Below are 18,414 nucleotides of genomic sequence, written 5' to 3' on the forward strand. Positions count from 1 at the left end.
AAACCAAAACCAAACCAAACCGGGATGTGAAAAGACGAAAATACCCTTGCCCTTTCCAACTGTAGGCCACCCGCAACGCGTTACGCGGGTGGTTCGAGTCCCGTCCCTCCGTGACGAGACGGGCGCGGGACGCGTTGCAGCGTCCCGTCCCGTCACCATCCCGCCGAGACCCCCGTCACGCCGAGACAACGCGCGAGCTGTCTCGCCAAGCGCTTGCGCGACGTGGCACTCTCCGGGGCGATGCGTAACGCCCACTCGCCGGCCCGCGAGTGGGTTTCGTCACGCTGACGCAATAAATCATTTTTTTAAAAAAATTTTGAATTTAATAAAAAAATAAAATTCAAAAACGGTAATATTACCGTTCGACCGTTTTCCCTTTTTATTTTATTTTTTTACTCTATAAATACTCCTATTTCATCCTCATTTCACACACAAATACACATCTAATCCTCTCAAATCATCTCTCTTTCCACTCCAATTTTTATGGTCAATAATTTGCATTTTAATTTCTAATATTTTAAATTATGTCTTTTTTATTTATTTTGCCACGAATTTAATTATGTATTTTTTTTAGGATTTTAAGTTGTATTTTTATTTTATTTAATGAAGTGTGTTTTTTATTAATTGAATTTGTTGTAAATAAAAAAAAATGAAATTGAATGAATAGTAATTTAAGAGACGGTTAAGGGACGAATAAGAGATGAAGGGTTGCAGGTTCCGTCCCTTAATTAAGAGATGAAGTAAAAAAGTATGGTGGAGCCATGAATAGTAATTTAAGAGACGGTTAAAGAAAGACAACGTTTGAAGATGGTTTTATGTTGGCCAAAATAAATGTCCCTCTCATCATATATATACACTCACCTGTCACTGATTGTTCTGAGAAAGCTGAGGCGATTCATTAATGGCGGAATTCTCAATTTGACTGCTCTCTATCTCTGAGAACGAGCAGCTGAAATCCTGCACATTCGCCGGCGTCAACAGCCCCGCCGCCGCCGCCATCACATCATAACAATGCAGCAATTCCTCCTGCCACAAAAAAAAAATTTAAACAGCAGCATTTTAAAATTAACTTATTTTGACTAATTAATTTCAATTTTTGGACCTTAATCACATAACTGCAGCTGCAGATAGCTTCTCTGAACGGTTGAAACTGCATCGGGGAAAACTCGTGAGACGCCACGAGCAGAGCCGACGCCGAGACGATCGACGGCTTGAACTCGAGTAATTTGATATCTAATTAAAAATAATAATTAAAAAAATAAATAAAATATGTGTAAAGTGATCGATCGATTGATGCGAACCGTTCTGCGATTTGAAGATGATCTGAGCTCCTCTGTTCTTCAAAGCCTGAATCGATCGCTCGTCGTCGCCGGAATCGAAGAGCGAGACGAAGTAATTGAGGAACGAGAAAGGATTAACGGAGCGCATCCGCCATTTCAGAGCTCCGAGGATCAGCATCTCCATTCTCTCGATCGTCGCGGAATTGAAGATCAAATCTCCATCGTTATCCTGCAATTCATCGCGAGGAAGGTGAAAATCGAAAATGACGATGAATTGAAAACCGATTAATCGCAAAATTACCGCGAGATCGGAGACGGAGAGCTCTGTCTGCCTCATTTTCAGCGCTAATGAAACGCAGGAAACCGCTACTAATCTGAAGATCCACGGCTTCCCATTCTGCAAAAACAGATCGATCAAATTCAGAAATAATTGAAAAAAAAAAGAGAAAATCGAAGACGATTTACCGGTATGGAGTGTGCGGAGAGGAAGCGATCCATGTAATTGACGGCGAGGTAGGAGAGGAAAGGATCGGATTCGCGCGAGATGTGGAGGATTGCGGAGGCGATTTCGCGGCGGATGGGGAGATTGTGGCTTGAGAGTAAGGTTTTGGAAGGCATGTGATGTATCTCTGTATTGAATAGTGAAGGGAAAATGTCAGTTGAAAATGGGAGTGGATTTTCGAGATCAAACTCCATTGATGGATTCTCTCTTTCTCTCTTTTTTGAGTGATGGTTTTTAGTTGTTATTCTTTAAATAGAGTTGGTGTCATGTTTTGAAAAGTAGGAAAATGTGGGAAGGGAGACTTCAACTTCTGTCTACTCTCTTTGTTATAATTACTCGATTCGTCTTTGGTGTAATATCTCGTTATAACTTGTTACGGGTCTTGAGAAAGTAGGTGAAAGAGGTTAGTGGAATATGAAACGTAGATTATGAGCGTGATGATTTAATTGAGCGAAAGGTTTACTTGTGGAAAGCAAATGAATCTAATGAGACTTCTAATTGTGGATACACTGAAATGATAAAATGATACTACGTCATATCGCTGATGAAGAAAGTGTAAAATGATTTTTTTTATATTTTTTAGTTTTTTCATTAGTGTGGGGTTTGTATATATGACATAGGGAAATATTATTGAAAGAGTTATACTTGGTGTATGTTTGTATGTATAAAACATAGGGAGGTTTCTTGAGAGATGTATGTGTGTGTGCGCGTGTGTAATACTAAAACCCGTAGTTGGGGTCAACACGTTTCTTGAGAGAAGTATGTGTGTGTGTGTGTGTGTGATACTAAAACCCGTAGTTGGGGTCACCTGCGTCCGTCCATGAATGAGACAATTAATGACGGACAAAGCAAGGGTATTTTATGGCCAATGGAATTTACGGTTACAATATTCTTTGTCCTTTTGCACTTGAGTTTCTACTCGGTTTATTTTGAGAGTTGCATATATTTCGTGGATGGATATAGCAATGTGTCAAAAATGTGAAACAATAAACAAAAGGGTTTGTGTAATTACAGTTACAATCCTTTGTTTTTTTGCATTTGAGCTTCTATTAAGTTTACTACGAGAGTTGCATATATATTTTGCGTCAACGAATATAATAATGTATCGAAAATATGAAACAATAAACAAAATGGCTTGTTAATAAAAACAATTATGTGAATAGTATTTTGATTCTGCATTTTGAGGAATGGGCAATTGTCATAAATTAATTGTACTACAAAATGAATTATTCGGAAACTTAATCATTGTATACATTAGCCATTACTGTGTGTGTTTTTAGTATCTTTATTAGTACGTTATTTCATAAAATAATCGTGCATATAATTTTTATGACATACAGTATACCATGTGTTTTTTATTATTCAGTCATTTTATTAATTATTAAGAATCATGTTGTCGATATCTAAACAATCATCGTATGTTACAAATGCGACACACGAAAAAAATATTTAATTTCTCAATATTCAAACGAACATTGAACTACTAAGATCTATTCAAAAGCAAAAGTGTTGATAGATTTTTAAATTCCACGATAGCCTTATTTTTTATTTATAATGACAAAGTTTAAAAAGAAAATGAAATTAAATGGAATTAATTTTTAATGTCATCAACGCTTCATCACACCTCGTTTTTAAGTGCGCACCAAAAATAGCGACAGCAAAAATTATTGTTTTCGTGTAGTGCATTGAATTTTAAATGCATATATTTGATATATACTTACCATGTTATATACAAGGTTAGAAAATTTAATTACACAATAAAAAAATGGTAAGTTTATATTAATGTAATAATGCATCATAGGACTTAGGGTACAATCATTTAATACTTGAATTCTTATGTATTTAATTCCTAAAATTTGAGGTCGCCAATGACCATGGTCCCATTGTAAAGAAACTATTTCACTAATAAGTGTACACCTAACTTTGACATAATTCACCACTCTATTTAATAAATTTGACTAATATTTTCATCCAGTTCTATTTAAAATTAATAGCATAGGCCCATTTTGGTAATAAAAGGAGCAAATTTATTGACTTACTATCAATCAACTCTGGCCTAGGAGTTGATAGGAAAACTCATAATTAGAAATATTAATTAGATTGAACATGCAACAAACTCATAAATAATGATAATTTATTAAGTTGAATAAAATAACATAATTGTTACACGATGACCGCCTTGTATAAATCTATTACAACATTCATCGGTTAAATGGAATAAATATACTCAAATATAAAATTATTACTCATATATGAATCTTTCAATGAATTCTTCACCTTAAAAAAATAAACTTCCAAGTGAATCGATTTTTGAAAGAGAATTAACAATTTAACATAGTATATCAAAAAATTCATTGCAGAAAATTCCAAATATCTGGATTTTCCGGCGGAAAAGAAGTATAGAAATTATAATTATAATAAAAAAGGACTAAAATTGTATAATTAAATTTGTAAAATGATCGTAAATGTTCTCTTGTCACATTTCATTTTCCTTTGTTGATTATGGGGATATGAAATTTTAATTTGCACGTGCTGGATCTTGTTTTTTGTTTGGATTTTGATGGAAAATTGGTGAAATTAATATTAATAACTAACATAATATAGAAGCTGACTTAATATATATAGGGAAAGTCATAATGAATGGAGAAACCCAAGGAGAGGCAAAAAGAAAGAGAAATAGGAAGAAGCCAAACACCAATGCATTAAGTTTCATAAAATTTTCAAACATAAGAAAATGCTCAAATAGTCAAATCTAAAAATTGATGAACAAGTAATAGCAGTTCAGAATAGAATCAATAACGAAAAAAAACAATGAAAATTTCATTGCTATTCCATTGAAAATGTCTCTCATATCATTTTCTAGAACAAATACCTATATATACATATGCATATACACACCCACTCTCTTGTCACTTCTTTCGGTTACGGACTCAGTGTCCCACAATTGGTCTGTAATAAGTTCAGTCCTGGAGAACGGAATGAGCGCGGCTCAACTCAACGGTTGTAGCGGGCCAGTGCTATATAGTAGGGAGCGGTCCAAACCCAAGCCCGTTCAAAGCCTAAATAGGTCTATAGGATTAAGGAACAGCCTGGCTAGTCCACTTATCAAGTGAGCATGATCAGTATATGCTTCGTTATATATATAAAAGCACGGCCCAGTATGGCCCGACCCATTTCAGTCATGGGCCTCAATCCAACTGAGAAAACTATTAAGGATAAACTAGCATAGAAATCGAAAGTATATCTTAAGTTCGAATCTCATCAATGTCTTTTAAGTTGAATCTATCGTACCTGATTTTTTCAATGTGATTTATAAACTACTCCTAACTTTTATACAATAGCTAATTCATCATCTTTAATTTTAAGTAGTGCAAACAAAAACTAGAAACCAGAAGGTGCTCTTTATGTACTTGAAAAAAAAATTTAATGTTTTTTTCAAATGTCCTTATATGATTGAACGTTGACAAAAACTTAGGACGAAAAATAACGAGGCGACAACTACATGTCAAGCACCGACAGACGGAAATGCTTATTTTCGACAAGAATTTCCTAAATTTATATTGAGAAAATGAGAAATCTATTATATGTTACACAAAAATGGTAATGGGTTATGAATCTAAGACACGTGGACTATAGAACTAATTAAAGAAATAATTGTGATTTAAGTCATAATTTTTTGTTGAATTCTGAAAAGTCTCATAACTTTTGAAACTAAAAATAAAATCATATTTTTCATTTTTTTTGGCAATTGTTCAAATGATTAAAAGTAAAACCGATGTAGCACAAAACCACTTCGTTTCGAATAACTCGGTGTCATTTTAATTAACACTCAATAGAATAACGTTAATTATTTTGTCCAAAACACATTTTGTCGTCACATTATATTTGATTTTGTCATATTGTTTTTTGATTTTTGCCATTTTTGTTCAACTTGCAAAAACTTGAAAAATTATGATTTTATATTTTAGTTTTAAAAGTTATGGAATTTTTCAAAATCAATGAAAATTGTGATTTAAATGATAATCTCTTAATCAAATAATGAAATACAACTTAGCTAATAAAATATTTTTCGTCTGATTAATAGGTTAATAGTTCGGGTGACTATAGTAGAGGATAATATTATTGTTCCAATTTTATAAAAAAAAACAACCATTATGTAATTCTTATGTAATTATATCTGCTTAAACGATACTTTTTTTAATTTACACACGTGACTTTTTTTCATTACAATCTATTCTCTCTGTTTCTAGGAAGATGCTCCCTTCCTTGAGCAGCACGAGATTTTATATAGCTTTATTTTGTGTATTAAGTGGAGAGAATAAAGTAGAGATAAATATGTTTTTATTTTTAGTAACGATCATTTTGGTTGTGACAAACTAAAAAGAAATATGAATCATTTTCGGTGAGACGGATGGAGTACTAGTTATATTTTTTCGATCCATAAGTTTTGTTATGTTTCCATGCTGAATTTCTCCATGTTACTTGGGATAAGATTTTTGGTTGTCCTATATATATTTGTTGTTAAGTTGGAAACGATGATGAAAAAAGGACACGTGAAGAGTTTTCTTCCGAATTGGGATAATTTGTTTGAATATAGGAATGAATAATTGAGGTGCTAAAAGATTCATCAAAATGGTATTGAATTTAACCCCACATGATAGGCCACATTTCAAGCTCTAATATAGCTCATTCAATGTGGACAAAATCAATGGAGAATTGCACAAACAAACATAGATTACGACAAATTTACCAAGAGTAATCTATTAGTTGATGATCTGACGAGATTTAAGAAATTGATATTTAAATAGTTAAAGTGGAGAGAGTAAAATATGAGAAAGAAAAAAGTAGAGGAATAAAAAGAAAATAAAGTTGTGAAGAATAAAGTAAGAAAGAAGATTTTTTCCTAAAAAAGAGAAATGACTTATTTATGATGGGACCTCCCAAAAATAATGTGACTCGCTTATGGTGGGATGGAGGGAGTACTAGCAGATATGTATACAGTTAATTCTAATGCTGCCAATTAATTCAAATCTCAGTCTCATAATTTGGTCAAGATCTGATCATTAACAAATTGAAACATATGTAGCATAAACCTTTGCCAATAATTGAACATTGATGCTCCTACTAAATAATCTTTTTCAACAAAACATATTATTTTGTATGTGAATGTTAATATAGATTGTAATTGAACGACAACTTACAGGATAAGTTTCATCAAATAATACATGCAACTTACCCATCAAATAATACATGCAACATATGTATAAAATATACTATTTATTTTGGATTTTTAAGTTGTGAGGTTTGAAGGAAAAAGATATGAAATGAATGAATTATATTCTATTTGTTTAGGGGTTATAAAAAGAAAATGAGATTGCGAGACTTGGGCCCACCCAAACTGAGTTTATAATGACCAATATTTGGGCCTAAAATTGATTATAGTATTCCAAATCCAATAGGTTTGGGCCGGACCAAGAAAGGTGATCCATTTTTTTATACCAAGAGTATTTCCTCTAATAAAGCTGACAAAATATTTGTTGGAATAACACTTATTGATCAACTAAATCAGAGATTTTAACAAACCCCTTTCTTGATTCTGATTTTTAAGCTTCTTTAAATTCATTCCTTCCAATCAAAGATACCAAATGTAAATATATCTGATTTTAGATTAAAATCATGTCACGAATTTATAGTGAGGTCAATAACTTGGCAGATTACTGCTTCATCCGTCCCATAAGAATAGTAATTTTTTTTCTCTATTTTGGTCGGTCCCACAAAAATAGCCACTTTCTAATGTTGAAAGGTATATTACTCCCTCCGTCCGCGAATATGACTCTCGGTTCACATTTACGATAAATGGTAATAGAGTCTCATATTCTACTCGCATTTCATTTAAAACTAATATATACAAGTGTGACTCATATTCCACTAATTTTTTTCCACCCACTTTTCTTAACATTTCTTAAAACCCGTGGCGCCAAGAAATGATTCCTAATGGCGGACGCATGGAGTATTTTCTTATAAGGTGGGTCGCATTTTCCATTAACAATGCTTCAATCACTTTTTCTTTCTACATCTCTCCTACTTGATCAATTTTATATTCCCTACGTCTCATGTTACTTGCACTATTTCATTTCGGCTCGTCCCAAACTACTTGCATTATTTCTAGTTTAAGTTAGAATTAATGTATTTAATTATTATGTTAGGTTTAGTCAAGTGCTCCTTTATTCAGTGATGTCTCATTATACTTAAAATTCTAATTTAATTAAGCTAAAAAGCTAATCACAAATTTACGGCCGAAAATGAAAAATGCCAGTAACATGATAAAAAAATAGTATTAAAACTCCTTGGTGTCCTCGAAGCCTCTATTTTTATGTGACGAGATGGAGTATAAAAAGTTGTTTTTAAATAGTAAAAAAAATAATTCATACAAAAAAAAGCCCAACCAAACATGTGGCTTCCAATACCATATCACCTTATCCCATAGGCTTGTGGCCATCAACTTGATCAAAATCACCAACTTAGTTCAAAATCCCCTCTCCTTTCCACACAAACTCCCCACCAATGGCTTCCTCAACCACGCTCTCCTCCTCCATCACTCCCTCTCAGGTAACTCAATCTCACTCACTCATCAATCCCTAATTCAAAAAAAATCAATTTGTGAGTCTGATTAATTAATCAATCACTTGTGTTGATCAATCGATCGATCAGCTCTGCTGCAGCAAGAATGGGATGAACCGTTGCGCAAATTTGGCGGCGGTGAAGGTCGGAAAGGGGAAGGGGATGAAGGTTAGGTGCATGGCGAGCGTGCCGGCCGACCGGGTGCCGGACATGGGCAAGAGAGAGCTCATGAATCTGCTGCTTCTCGGCGCCATTTCTCTTCCTGCAACCGGGATGTTGTTGCCCTACACTTACTTCTTTGTTCCACCTGGGTTTGTTTTCTCTCTCTAGATTGGTTTGGTTTTGTGAGTTTGTTGATTTTTTCTATCTAATAAATCATTATAACTAAAAAAATTACGGTCTTCCCAAATATTGTCCCACTTTGACCTGGGACGAGTTTTAAGAAATATAATGAAAAGTGAGTTAAAAAAGTTAGTGGAACGTGAGTTTTACTTTTATATATTAGTTTTATAATAAAATGTGGGTGATGATGAGTTAGTGGAATATGAGGTCCACTGACAAAAATGACAAAAAGTGAAATAGGACAAATTTTGTAGGACGGATGGAAATGAAAAAATGGGACAAAGTTTCAGGGACGGAGGGAGTAGTAATAAATTTTGGTCTTCTATATTTCTTACGAGTTTTAAAATTTGGTTTAAAATATCACAAATTTCACATTTCGTTTGTCATTTCCTATTACTATAGGTCAATCACCATATCATACTACTAAAGTATATGGCTTTTTCTTTATCCTACTTGGTATGACTAAATTAGCGTGACTTTCAATCATACTTCTCACGAATTTAAAAAGTGGTTTAAAATATCGTAAATGTTTCACGATTACCCACGTAGAATATCTTATTTGGATCAGTTTGAAAAATAAGTAACGAAATGTAAAGTTTGTGATCCGAGGAAAATACCATAATTTGACAGTGACGTCAAATACATAGAATTGCATAATTGTATACAAATGAAAAATCAAATTTTAGTTAATATTATACATTTTTTACTCAATATTTGTGTTTGTGTGGTTACCGAGAACAGTTCTGGAGGGGGTGGTGGTGGCACTCCGGCAAAGGATGCTTTGGGGAACGACGTCGTTGCAGAGGAATGGCTCAAAACGCATGGACCCGGTGACCGGACCCTCACACAGGGATTGAGGGTAATGCAAATTAATATGAGCTATTATAAGGATAGGATTCCATCTTTCATATGTTGAAAGGATAGGTTTGATTCTTTGGTGATTTTCAGGGTGATCCAACGTACCTCGTTGTGGAGAACGACAAAACTCTTGCAACGTATGGTATCAACGCCGTCTGCACCCATCTTGGTTGCGTTGTGCCATGGAACAAGGCTGAGAACAAGTTCATGTGCCCGTGCCACGGATCACAATACAACAACCAAGGGAAAGTTGTCAGAGGACCTGCTCCCTTGGTATGTTTTCGTGTTACATCTCGTATATATTGGCACAAAAATCATCATCTTTCCCTTGTACATTTTTAACCATCATCTTACCCTTGTATATTTCAATCCGTATTTTGAATCTTGCTGAAATATGGGTTTGGATATATTTTCTTGACCAGACTCGTCAGACGGTCTCACACAAGACTTCCCAAAGTTAGAAATACACGGTGTTTGTAGGACTGCATAGAGCTTATTACTATCATCTTTAATTTGAATTAAAAAAAATAAACTAAATTAAACAAACTTCTTGTTTTCATTTTTGTTAATGAAGTGGTGATGTGATTTGTTATATAATTTGGTTGGTTGTGCAGTCTTTGGCTTTGGCTCATGCAGATATTGATGATGGAAAGGTGATTTTTGTTCCATGGGTGGAGACTGATTTTAGAACTGGAGAGGACCCATGGTGGTCTTAGATCGCTCTAGAACATTCTCATTTGTGTATTCACAACTTCTCTATGAATGAATGTAAAGCCTCAAGATAAACTTGATGTTACTATGTATTTTTGACACATACCTATAATTATAATTTGTGTAAATCATAGTTTTTAATTTAATGCAAAAGATTGCATACCCCCATATTCATGGTCTATATATAGAAGATTTTATGGTATATAGGAATATTTTATTTGAGCATCATTGGTAAGAATCTCATATATATTTGATTTTATTCTAATACCTTAAAACTATTATTAACATTACTAATTTTATAAGTTACATAAAAATCAAAAATTAATTTGTTAATATAATTGATTTAATTATTCTAAATTATAGAGAAAATGAATCATTGGAGCTTTAATTTTGAAGTAATTTGTAAACTAATAACTCCATTAATAAATTTTGAGGTACTATAACAAAAAATAAGTATATAATTGAAAACATATGATGTTAACATTCATTAATCAAGAGTACAAATAATGCTCACGGATTTTATAGAACAAAAATAATTCGAGCAAGCCCATTTATAGACCTTTACTATAGCTCAAAAGGAATTTTTTGGTAATATAATCTAGGAAGCCCATTTAAAGGACAATATTTGAAGCCCATATTAATTAGAAATTTGATGATTAACATTTGTTTAGGAATATGAATAATATATGTTGGGCTGAATTTAGGCCCATGTGTATGGACTTAAAAACATGTGCGATACATGAATAGTATAGGTCTGACTTATTTATATCTGCGTGGAAAAATTTATTAATTTTGCTTTTCCAAGTAAAAAGATAAAAATTTTAGGTTTTTTACATTTATATGCAAGTAATTAAAAGAATATCAACATTATTTCATTGCCATATCTATCAACATTTACAAATTCAGATGAACAATCAATCTCATAATTAATCATTTCACCTATAGTGTGTTCTTAGCATCTACAAAATTTGCAAATTAAATATAATCTTCATCTATAATCTCTTTCTTTATCAATTCATTATGACAATATTGATTTTGAGAACCTTATTGCTAGATACCCTACATGTTGGAGTGAAAATTATTGGTACATCTAATTAATTAGGGAGCATTAATCCTCTAGAAAAATAAAAATAAAATCATGGACCATTTATTCTAAAAAATCTCTAAGCCGCGATTTAAATGTAATATGAATTTATTATAATTTCCCGTATGCTGTCTACAATATCGCAATTTATTTGTCTGTAAATACAAGAAACACATCCAAATAATACCTATGTTAGTTCACAAGCTTAATTAATTATGAAATCAAATAATATTTCAGACTAGGGTTTATAATTTTATTTTATTATTATTTATGCTCTATAATATAGATTTATTTTCCACTTTACAGTTGTCTCACACCTCTATTTATTAAAATTTCTCAATTTCTGCTAATTTTGTCAATAAATTGTGTCGCTTCTAATCACTTTTATTTGCTCTTTGTAGTTTCTTCTTTACCTCTTCAAAAGTGAGTTTTTTTTATCATTATAATTCATACTATGTGTTTCATTCTACATGTCTCTTCATTATTGAAATTTGATTCTTATAATATAGCAATTTGATAGAAATCCATGGGTTCCATCCTAAAACCAATTGGTGATAGGAGGAGGGGCCCATGAGACTTATATACTAGTTTCAGTTTTATCTTGACACCGATGTGGGACAGTTATATGTTATATTTTTAGTTTCAATTGCCAACACCCTCCCTCAAACCCTTCAAGGTGAACTTGGAGGGGTTGGACTTTTTTTCTGATCGATTGGACAATTAGCCCAATTTTTTTCCGATCGGTTGGACCACTGGCCCAAATTTTAAGCCCAAATATACTGTTGGGTCAGTCATTTTTTCAGTTTTAGCCCAGATATACTGCTGGGTCAGTTAAATTTGACCCACAGTCGGCGACCCGCTCTGATACCATGATAGAAATCCATGGGTTCCATCCTAAAACCAATTGGTGATAGGAGGAGGGGCCCATGAGACTTATATACTAGTTTCAGTTTTATCTTGACACCGATGTGGGACAGTTATATGTTATATTTTTAGTTTCAATTGTCAACACAATTGATCATAAAATTCTTTATTGATAAAAAATTTAGGTATAGTTCGTGAATTTACAGGCATTAACTCTTAATTAATCGACTAACATATGTAGCACAGGGCAGCATGGACTCGAAATCAAACTTTTCCGAAGGGGAGGAAGATCGCAGGATCAACGGCGAAGAGGTCGACGACAAGTCTAGTGGCGACGACATCAACTCGACTGAGAATCGCCAAAACAAGAGGAAGCGCTACCATCGCCACACCATGCATCAGATTCATGCAATGGAAGCGTAATTTTTTTTAGTTTTCATTTTTTTATTGAAATTTCGTTAGAATATTAGATATGTGTTATTATTTTAAAGTTTTGGTGGTAATATTATTGAATTCGAATTAATATTTTTTGTAGTTTTTTCAAAGAATGTCCTCATCCTGACGCCAAACAGAGAAATGAACTTAGTTTGGCATTAAGGTTGGAGCCATTGCAGATTAAATTTTGGTTCCAAAATAAGCGTACTCAAATGAAGGTAAATTCATTACTATTATTTTTCTAATTAATTTGTACTATTAATTAGAAATAAGAATTTATATATGTGCAATCAAAACATTTATTATAATAAAAGTTGTATTAAAAATAATAATTTGCACAAGCCCGAAGAGGAGTGTGGCTCTAAAATAATTTCAAAAATATGCAGTCGAAACATGAGCGGGAGCAAAACAGGCATCTGAGGGCCGAAAATGAGAGACTTAGGGCTGAAAACATGAGATACAAAGAAGCGCTAAGCAACGCGAGCTGCCCTGCTTGTGGTCGCATGGCCGCCATTAGCGATGTGTCTCTTGATGAACGTCAACTCAGAATGGAGAATGCTCGACTAAGAGAGGAGGTAAATTGATCAATTAGTTTTCCGAATGATTTTTTTTTTCATAATCCAAAAATCTCAAACCACCAAGTAGTTTTCCGAATGATAAAATAATGAGTGACAAAACCTAAATTGTCTCATACATGTATAATTGAAAACCTTTTTGTCATTTTCTATTAAATTTAGTGTTTCACTCCATCAATACACGTCATGCAGATTGACCGCATTTCAGCGGTGGCGGCGGGTTATGTTGGGAAGCCGTTTGCTCACATCCAGGCTCGTACTCCGGCATCCGTAGATGAATCAACCAATATTGAAAAGAATTAAAACAATTTGATATGAAAACAAGTTTTTTTTATGCATTATGTATAATTTTGGGAGCCATCTCAAAAAAATGTATAATGTAGAGAATGTTGTCAAACTATTATCTTAAGTATGGTATTTTATTTCAATAAAAATGATTATGCGTAGAAAAAAGTGAACGCAATTTCTATTAGTGGCCATATTTTTCGTCTTATATATTGGACTTTATTGGTTAATATAAAGGATATGTAACATGTTATGACTTTATTTATATATAAAGTCGGCATTTTTTCAACATCTAATAATTATAAATATAGAGGACAAAAAACCCTAAAAAGTCACAATATCAAATGATATCAGAAATCCATATTTCTTTCTATTTTAAATGTAGTTTTTAATTACAAAACAAAAGCTAATATAAAGGCAAAACTGAACTTTTTGTACATGGTATAAAGAACACGAGTTTTTCATTTCTTAAAAAACGAAAAGGTCTTTGAAATAGCAATTCGTCTCAAACTTAAAAACAAAATAAAGAAAAATAGCACTTAATTAATCTTGAGAGCTATGTTATTCACCTAAATTGAAATTGAACATAATAAAAAAATATTTAAAAAACATAAAAATAGTAGTAGTATATAACATATAGAAATTTCAAAAGAATTCCCCTACTAAATCAATCATAACACTGGAAAAAAAAAATCAATTTTACATGAAATCATCAAAATTCAAACTCTCCGGAATCTCAAATCTCAACAAATCACTGCAGAATCTCTCTCTTTCATCTTCTCCTCCTCCATTGATAATCGCAGGAGAGCTAGAGAGAAAAAATGAATCCAAATTAACATTTTCTAAACTCGAGTTTTGTGACAAATCTGCCCCCATCTAATTGTCTTGAACCATTTGTTGACATTGAAACGAATCATTGTTGATTGGATTTGGTGGAATTTGTTGATCAAAGTGATTAGGTTGGAGCGCCGCCTGTGGCTGATTTTGTAGGAGCTGAGCGCCGCCGCCGTGGCTCGATGCTAGGCTCATGGCAAGCCTCAGCGCCTCCGGATTTAGGAGCGTCTGGAGGCGGACGAGGCTCGTCAGGTTGAGCTGCGGCGAGGTGAGGAGCGACGAGAGGTCGAGCATGTCGAGCCGCGGCGCGTGGGTCACTGGGTCGATCCCCGTCCGGAGCAGACGCTTCCGGACGTGGGTGTTCCAGTAGTTTTTTTATCTCGTTGTCTGTTCTCCTTGGCAAATGCTCCGCAATCGCCGACCATCTAGATATCATAAGAGAAAATAATGGTGGATTGGTGGTCTAAAATGCAAAATTTAGCTAATTATTTAAAACTAGTACCATCCACGTACAATAATTTTTGCGTGAAAGAGGTTAGTGAAGAATGAGTCTCAACATAAAATATTTATTAAAAATAGAAAGTGCATATTTTTGGAACTAAGAATTAATAAACAAGACTGATGTTTATTACCATTAAAAATAGTCATCGTGTTACTTTTCAGCACGAATATTAAGAAAATTGTGTTTCATTTGTAAAATAATACTAGGGGGCTCGATAAATCTAAGCAACTTTTTATGCGTAAATCTGAGTATAATAGGACAGAGAGAATATTATTTTTTTAATAATTGAAAATTGATGATTAGAAATGAATCTTACTTGTTGCCAAGAACACTATGGAGTTGAATTATAGTTTCTTCTTCTTCAAATGAGAATCTTCCTCTTTTGATATCTGGTCTCAAGTAATTAATCCAACGAAGCCGACAACTCTTCCCACATCTTTCAAGACCTTTAACATATGCATATATATAATTTATTTAATCCAATCACATACTAATATGTATGTATTGATACTAATACTATGATCTAAATATATGATACCAGCATTTTTGGGAAGATTTCTCCAATTTCCGGCGCCATGAGCGTGGATGTATCGACTGAGCTTCTCGTCTTCTTCGGGTGTCCACGGCCCATTCTTGAGGCCATTTTTGTCGCAGCAAGGTGATCTTCCCATTTTTGACGAGTGAGAAGAAATATGATGAGTTTTGGACAGGTTTTGGGAGAAAAAAGATGATGTTTTGTAAGAAAAGGTGTGATATTGTTAAGAAAGTGATCACAAACATCTTCTATTTATAGAAAGTAAATGGAACAGTGTGGTAAATGGATTGAAGTCAATGTGATTGGCGGAAATAAACTCCTGGATTGAACCCTAAAAAAAGTGAGTTGTAATTTCCTCCTTCGTATAGGAGTTTATTTTCTGAATCTGTCACTGGTTGTACGTATGAAAGGATGGTAAAATTCTTGCAAAAATATTTTGATGGGAAATATAATTAATTGGAGAGTAAGAAAAAATGTTAGGGTATAAAGTCTATTTTAGTTTGACAAACAAGTGCCTAAGAATAGGGATTTAATTAATTTAATTTTTTCAAAGTATGAACACTTGAGAAAATTGCACCGGATGTCGTTTTTAGTAGTTAAATTTTGTTTTTCAGGTTGACATCGTTTCTATCTGATCAATTAATTCTAGTAATTAAATGATGAAGTCCACATAATGATTTATTTCTTTTTTCCTTTTTCATATCTGAAGGACTACTTGTTTTTTTTTCAATTCATATAATGAATATATGCATCTAACGATTGATAATACAACATACTATAAATTAATGGACCAATCAATGACTATGACTTTTTGCAACAAAATTCAAATCAACAAACTATTTTCTCTTTCACGCAAGTACCAAAAATGCTCCTATAAATTTGATTTTTATTCCATCTTACAAAAATAGTATGATTGAAATCTTGATGAATGATGATTCAAATGTAAAGATTATGTAAAAATAGGTAGGGGCAAGTGGCAGCCAAAAAAAAGTGTATTTGACCTAAGACATGAAATCTAGAGTGATTGGTGGGTATGGTTGTTACACCCTCTACCCAATTATAAGCATTTATGTCTTATTTTTGTGCAATTGCTTTTAAGCATAAGAGTATCCACAATCGTGCTCTTGCCAGCGGCACGGTTGTAGGCCCGGCCCCACTTTTTCTGTCTGCTCTCTGGCAAGAGCACAACACCCACAGCTGTGCTCTTCCGCAAGGACGAGCACAATTAATTTAAAATTCAATTAAACAAAAACATTTCAATAATACTAAAATTCATTAAAAAAACCTAAATAATATTACAAACGACAAATAAAATAAAAACGACATAATTAAAATCCTAAAAATTAAAAATTACATAATTAAAATACCAAAAATTAAAAAAACCACTAAGCGTCGCCGAATTTCGCCCACATGTGTTTGATTAGGTCTTCTTGTAGTTGATTGTGGATTCGGGTATCACGCATTGTGTGCCTTGTCTCGATTCTCTGGCCAACCGTCGTATGCTCGCCTCGGCGTGGGGGAGACCTCGCTGTTGAGCTTCCGGCTTCGTCCTCGTCGTAGAAGCTAGCCGCCCTCGGCCCTTCGTCGGCTATAATCATGTTGTGTAAGATAATACACGTGAACATGATGTCGGCGATATTATTCACATACCATAGCCGAGCCGGGGACTTAACAATGTTGAATCGGGCTTGAAGGACCCCGAAAGCTCTCTCGACGTCTTTCCGTGCGGACTCTTGACGCTGCGCAAAAAGAACCCATCTCGGGTCGTGCGGGTTGTTGAACGTCTTCACGAAAGTCGACCACCGTGGGTAGATACCATCGGCGAGATAGTAACCCATGTGGTATCTATTTCCGTTGATGGTGAAGTCGATCGCCGGTGCTACACCATTCATCACATCATTGAAGAGTGGTGAAGAATATAGCACATTCAAGTCGTTGTTGGATCCAGCAACGCCGAAATATGCATGCCAAATCCATAGGCGGTAGTCGGCGACCGCCTCAAGGATAAGCGTTGGGCCGCCGCCTTTGTGACCGCTCAAGTGTTGCCCCCTCCAAGCAGTTGGGCAATTCTTCCACCTCCAATGCATGCAGTCAATGCTGCCAAGCATTCCGGGAAAGCCATGGACTGATTCGTGAAGACGAAGCAACCGTTGGCAATCATCGGTGGTGGGTGCCCGAAGGAATTCATCCCCGAAAGCTGAACGAACGCCCTTGCAAAAATTCTTTAGACATAGGATTCCAGTGGATTCACCGATATGCAAATACTCGTCGAAGATGTAGGCCGTTTGCCCAGTACCGAGTTGTCGGATGGCACACGTACACTTCTGCAACGGCGTGATACTTTGCCGACCGGCTGCATCTGGACCTGTTTGGAAGAATTCAACACGTGCGGACAATGTGTTGACAATTCGCATGAACAAGCGCTTTGACATGCGAAAACGGCGCCTGAAGTAATCTGCCAGAAACCGCGGCTGGTCGGCAAAGTAGTCGGCAACGAGCCTTTCGTGGGCTCCCTCCCGGTCACGATGGATGTAGCGGCGATTTGATCTGGTTCGTTGAGGAGGAGGAGCGGGGGTATTCGCCGCGACGTATGCTTCGTAAGCGGCACAATGTTGTTCGTAGTATTCTTGTTCTTCGCGCTCCGCTTCCGCCATAATATGGGTGAAATCTATTTGAGGTTTTGAGTGAGGGATGAATGTGTTGATAGTTTGTATGAGAATTATGAATGAAAGATGATTTGATGTGATAAATGGATGATGAATGTGTGTATATATAGATGATTTTGGGGGGAAAAAATAAAAAAAAAATCAGAAAAAATGAGAAAAAAACGGCCATATTTTTGGAATTTGGAAAATATATATTTTTTATTTTTTTATCATTTTATATAATTAAAAATCGAATTTTAAAATTAAAAAAAAATAATTCAAAGGCAACGGCTATGTCGTTGCCCAATCGTAAGCCGCCACGTCGCCTGCTCGCTGGCACG

General features: G+C 34.5%; 2 protein-coding genes and 1 pseudogene across 2 annotated transcripts; 1 reads left to right on the top strand and 2 right to left on the bottom strand.

Moving 5' to 3' along the window:
• Positions 1 to 663: 663 nt before the first annotated feature.
• LOC121758141 (putative cyclin-D6-1) lies at positions 664 to 2,055 on the bottom strand. The gene is made up of 5 exons (XM_042153574.1): positions 1,746 to 2,055; positions 1,582 to 1,677; positions 1,302 to 1,509; positions 1,103 to 1,233; positions 664 to 1,026 (listed from the first exon to the last, which is right to left on the bottom strand). The coding sequence occupies exons 1-5, from the start codon at positions 1,974 to 1,976 to the stop codon at positions 865 to 867; spliced, it is 828 nt and encodes a 275-aa protein (XP_042009508.1). The 5' UTR covers positions 1,977 to 2,055; the 3' UTR covers positions 664 to 864.
• A 6,176-nt stretch (positions 2,056 to 8,231) lies between these two features.
• Positions 8,232 to 10,482, top strand: LOC121759644 (cytochrome b6-f complex iron-sulfur subunit 1, chloroplastic-like). The gene is made up of 5 exons (XM_042155303.1): positions 8,232 to 8,391; positions 8,494 to 8,714; positions 9,487 to 9,604; positions 9,694 to 9,876; positions 10,218 to 10,482. Exons 1-5 carry the CDS (start codon positions 8,347 to 8,349, stop codon positions 10,317 to 10,319), a joined length of 669 nt encoding a protein of 222 aa, XP_042011237.1. The 5' UTR covers positions 8,232 to 8,346; the 3' UTR covers positions 10,320 to 10,482.
• A 3,684-nt stretch (positions 10,483 to 14,166) lies between these two features.
• On the bottom strand, positions 14,167 to 15,696 carry LOC121758008 (annotated as a pseudogene).
• Between the last annotated feature and the right edge of the window lie 2,718 nt (positions 15,697 to 18,414).

The sequence above is a fragment of the Salvia splendens genome, chromosome 12 (assembly GCF_004379255.2).
Source record: "Salvia splendens isolate huo1 chromosome 12, SspV2, whole genome shotgun sequence".
Classification (NCBI taxonomy): domain Eukaryota; kingdom Viridiplantae; phylum Streptophyta; class Magnoliopsida; order Lamiales; family Lamiaceae; genus Salvia; species Salvia splendens.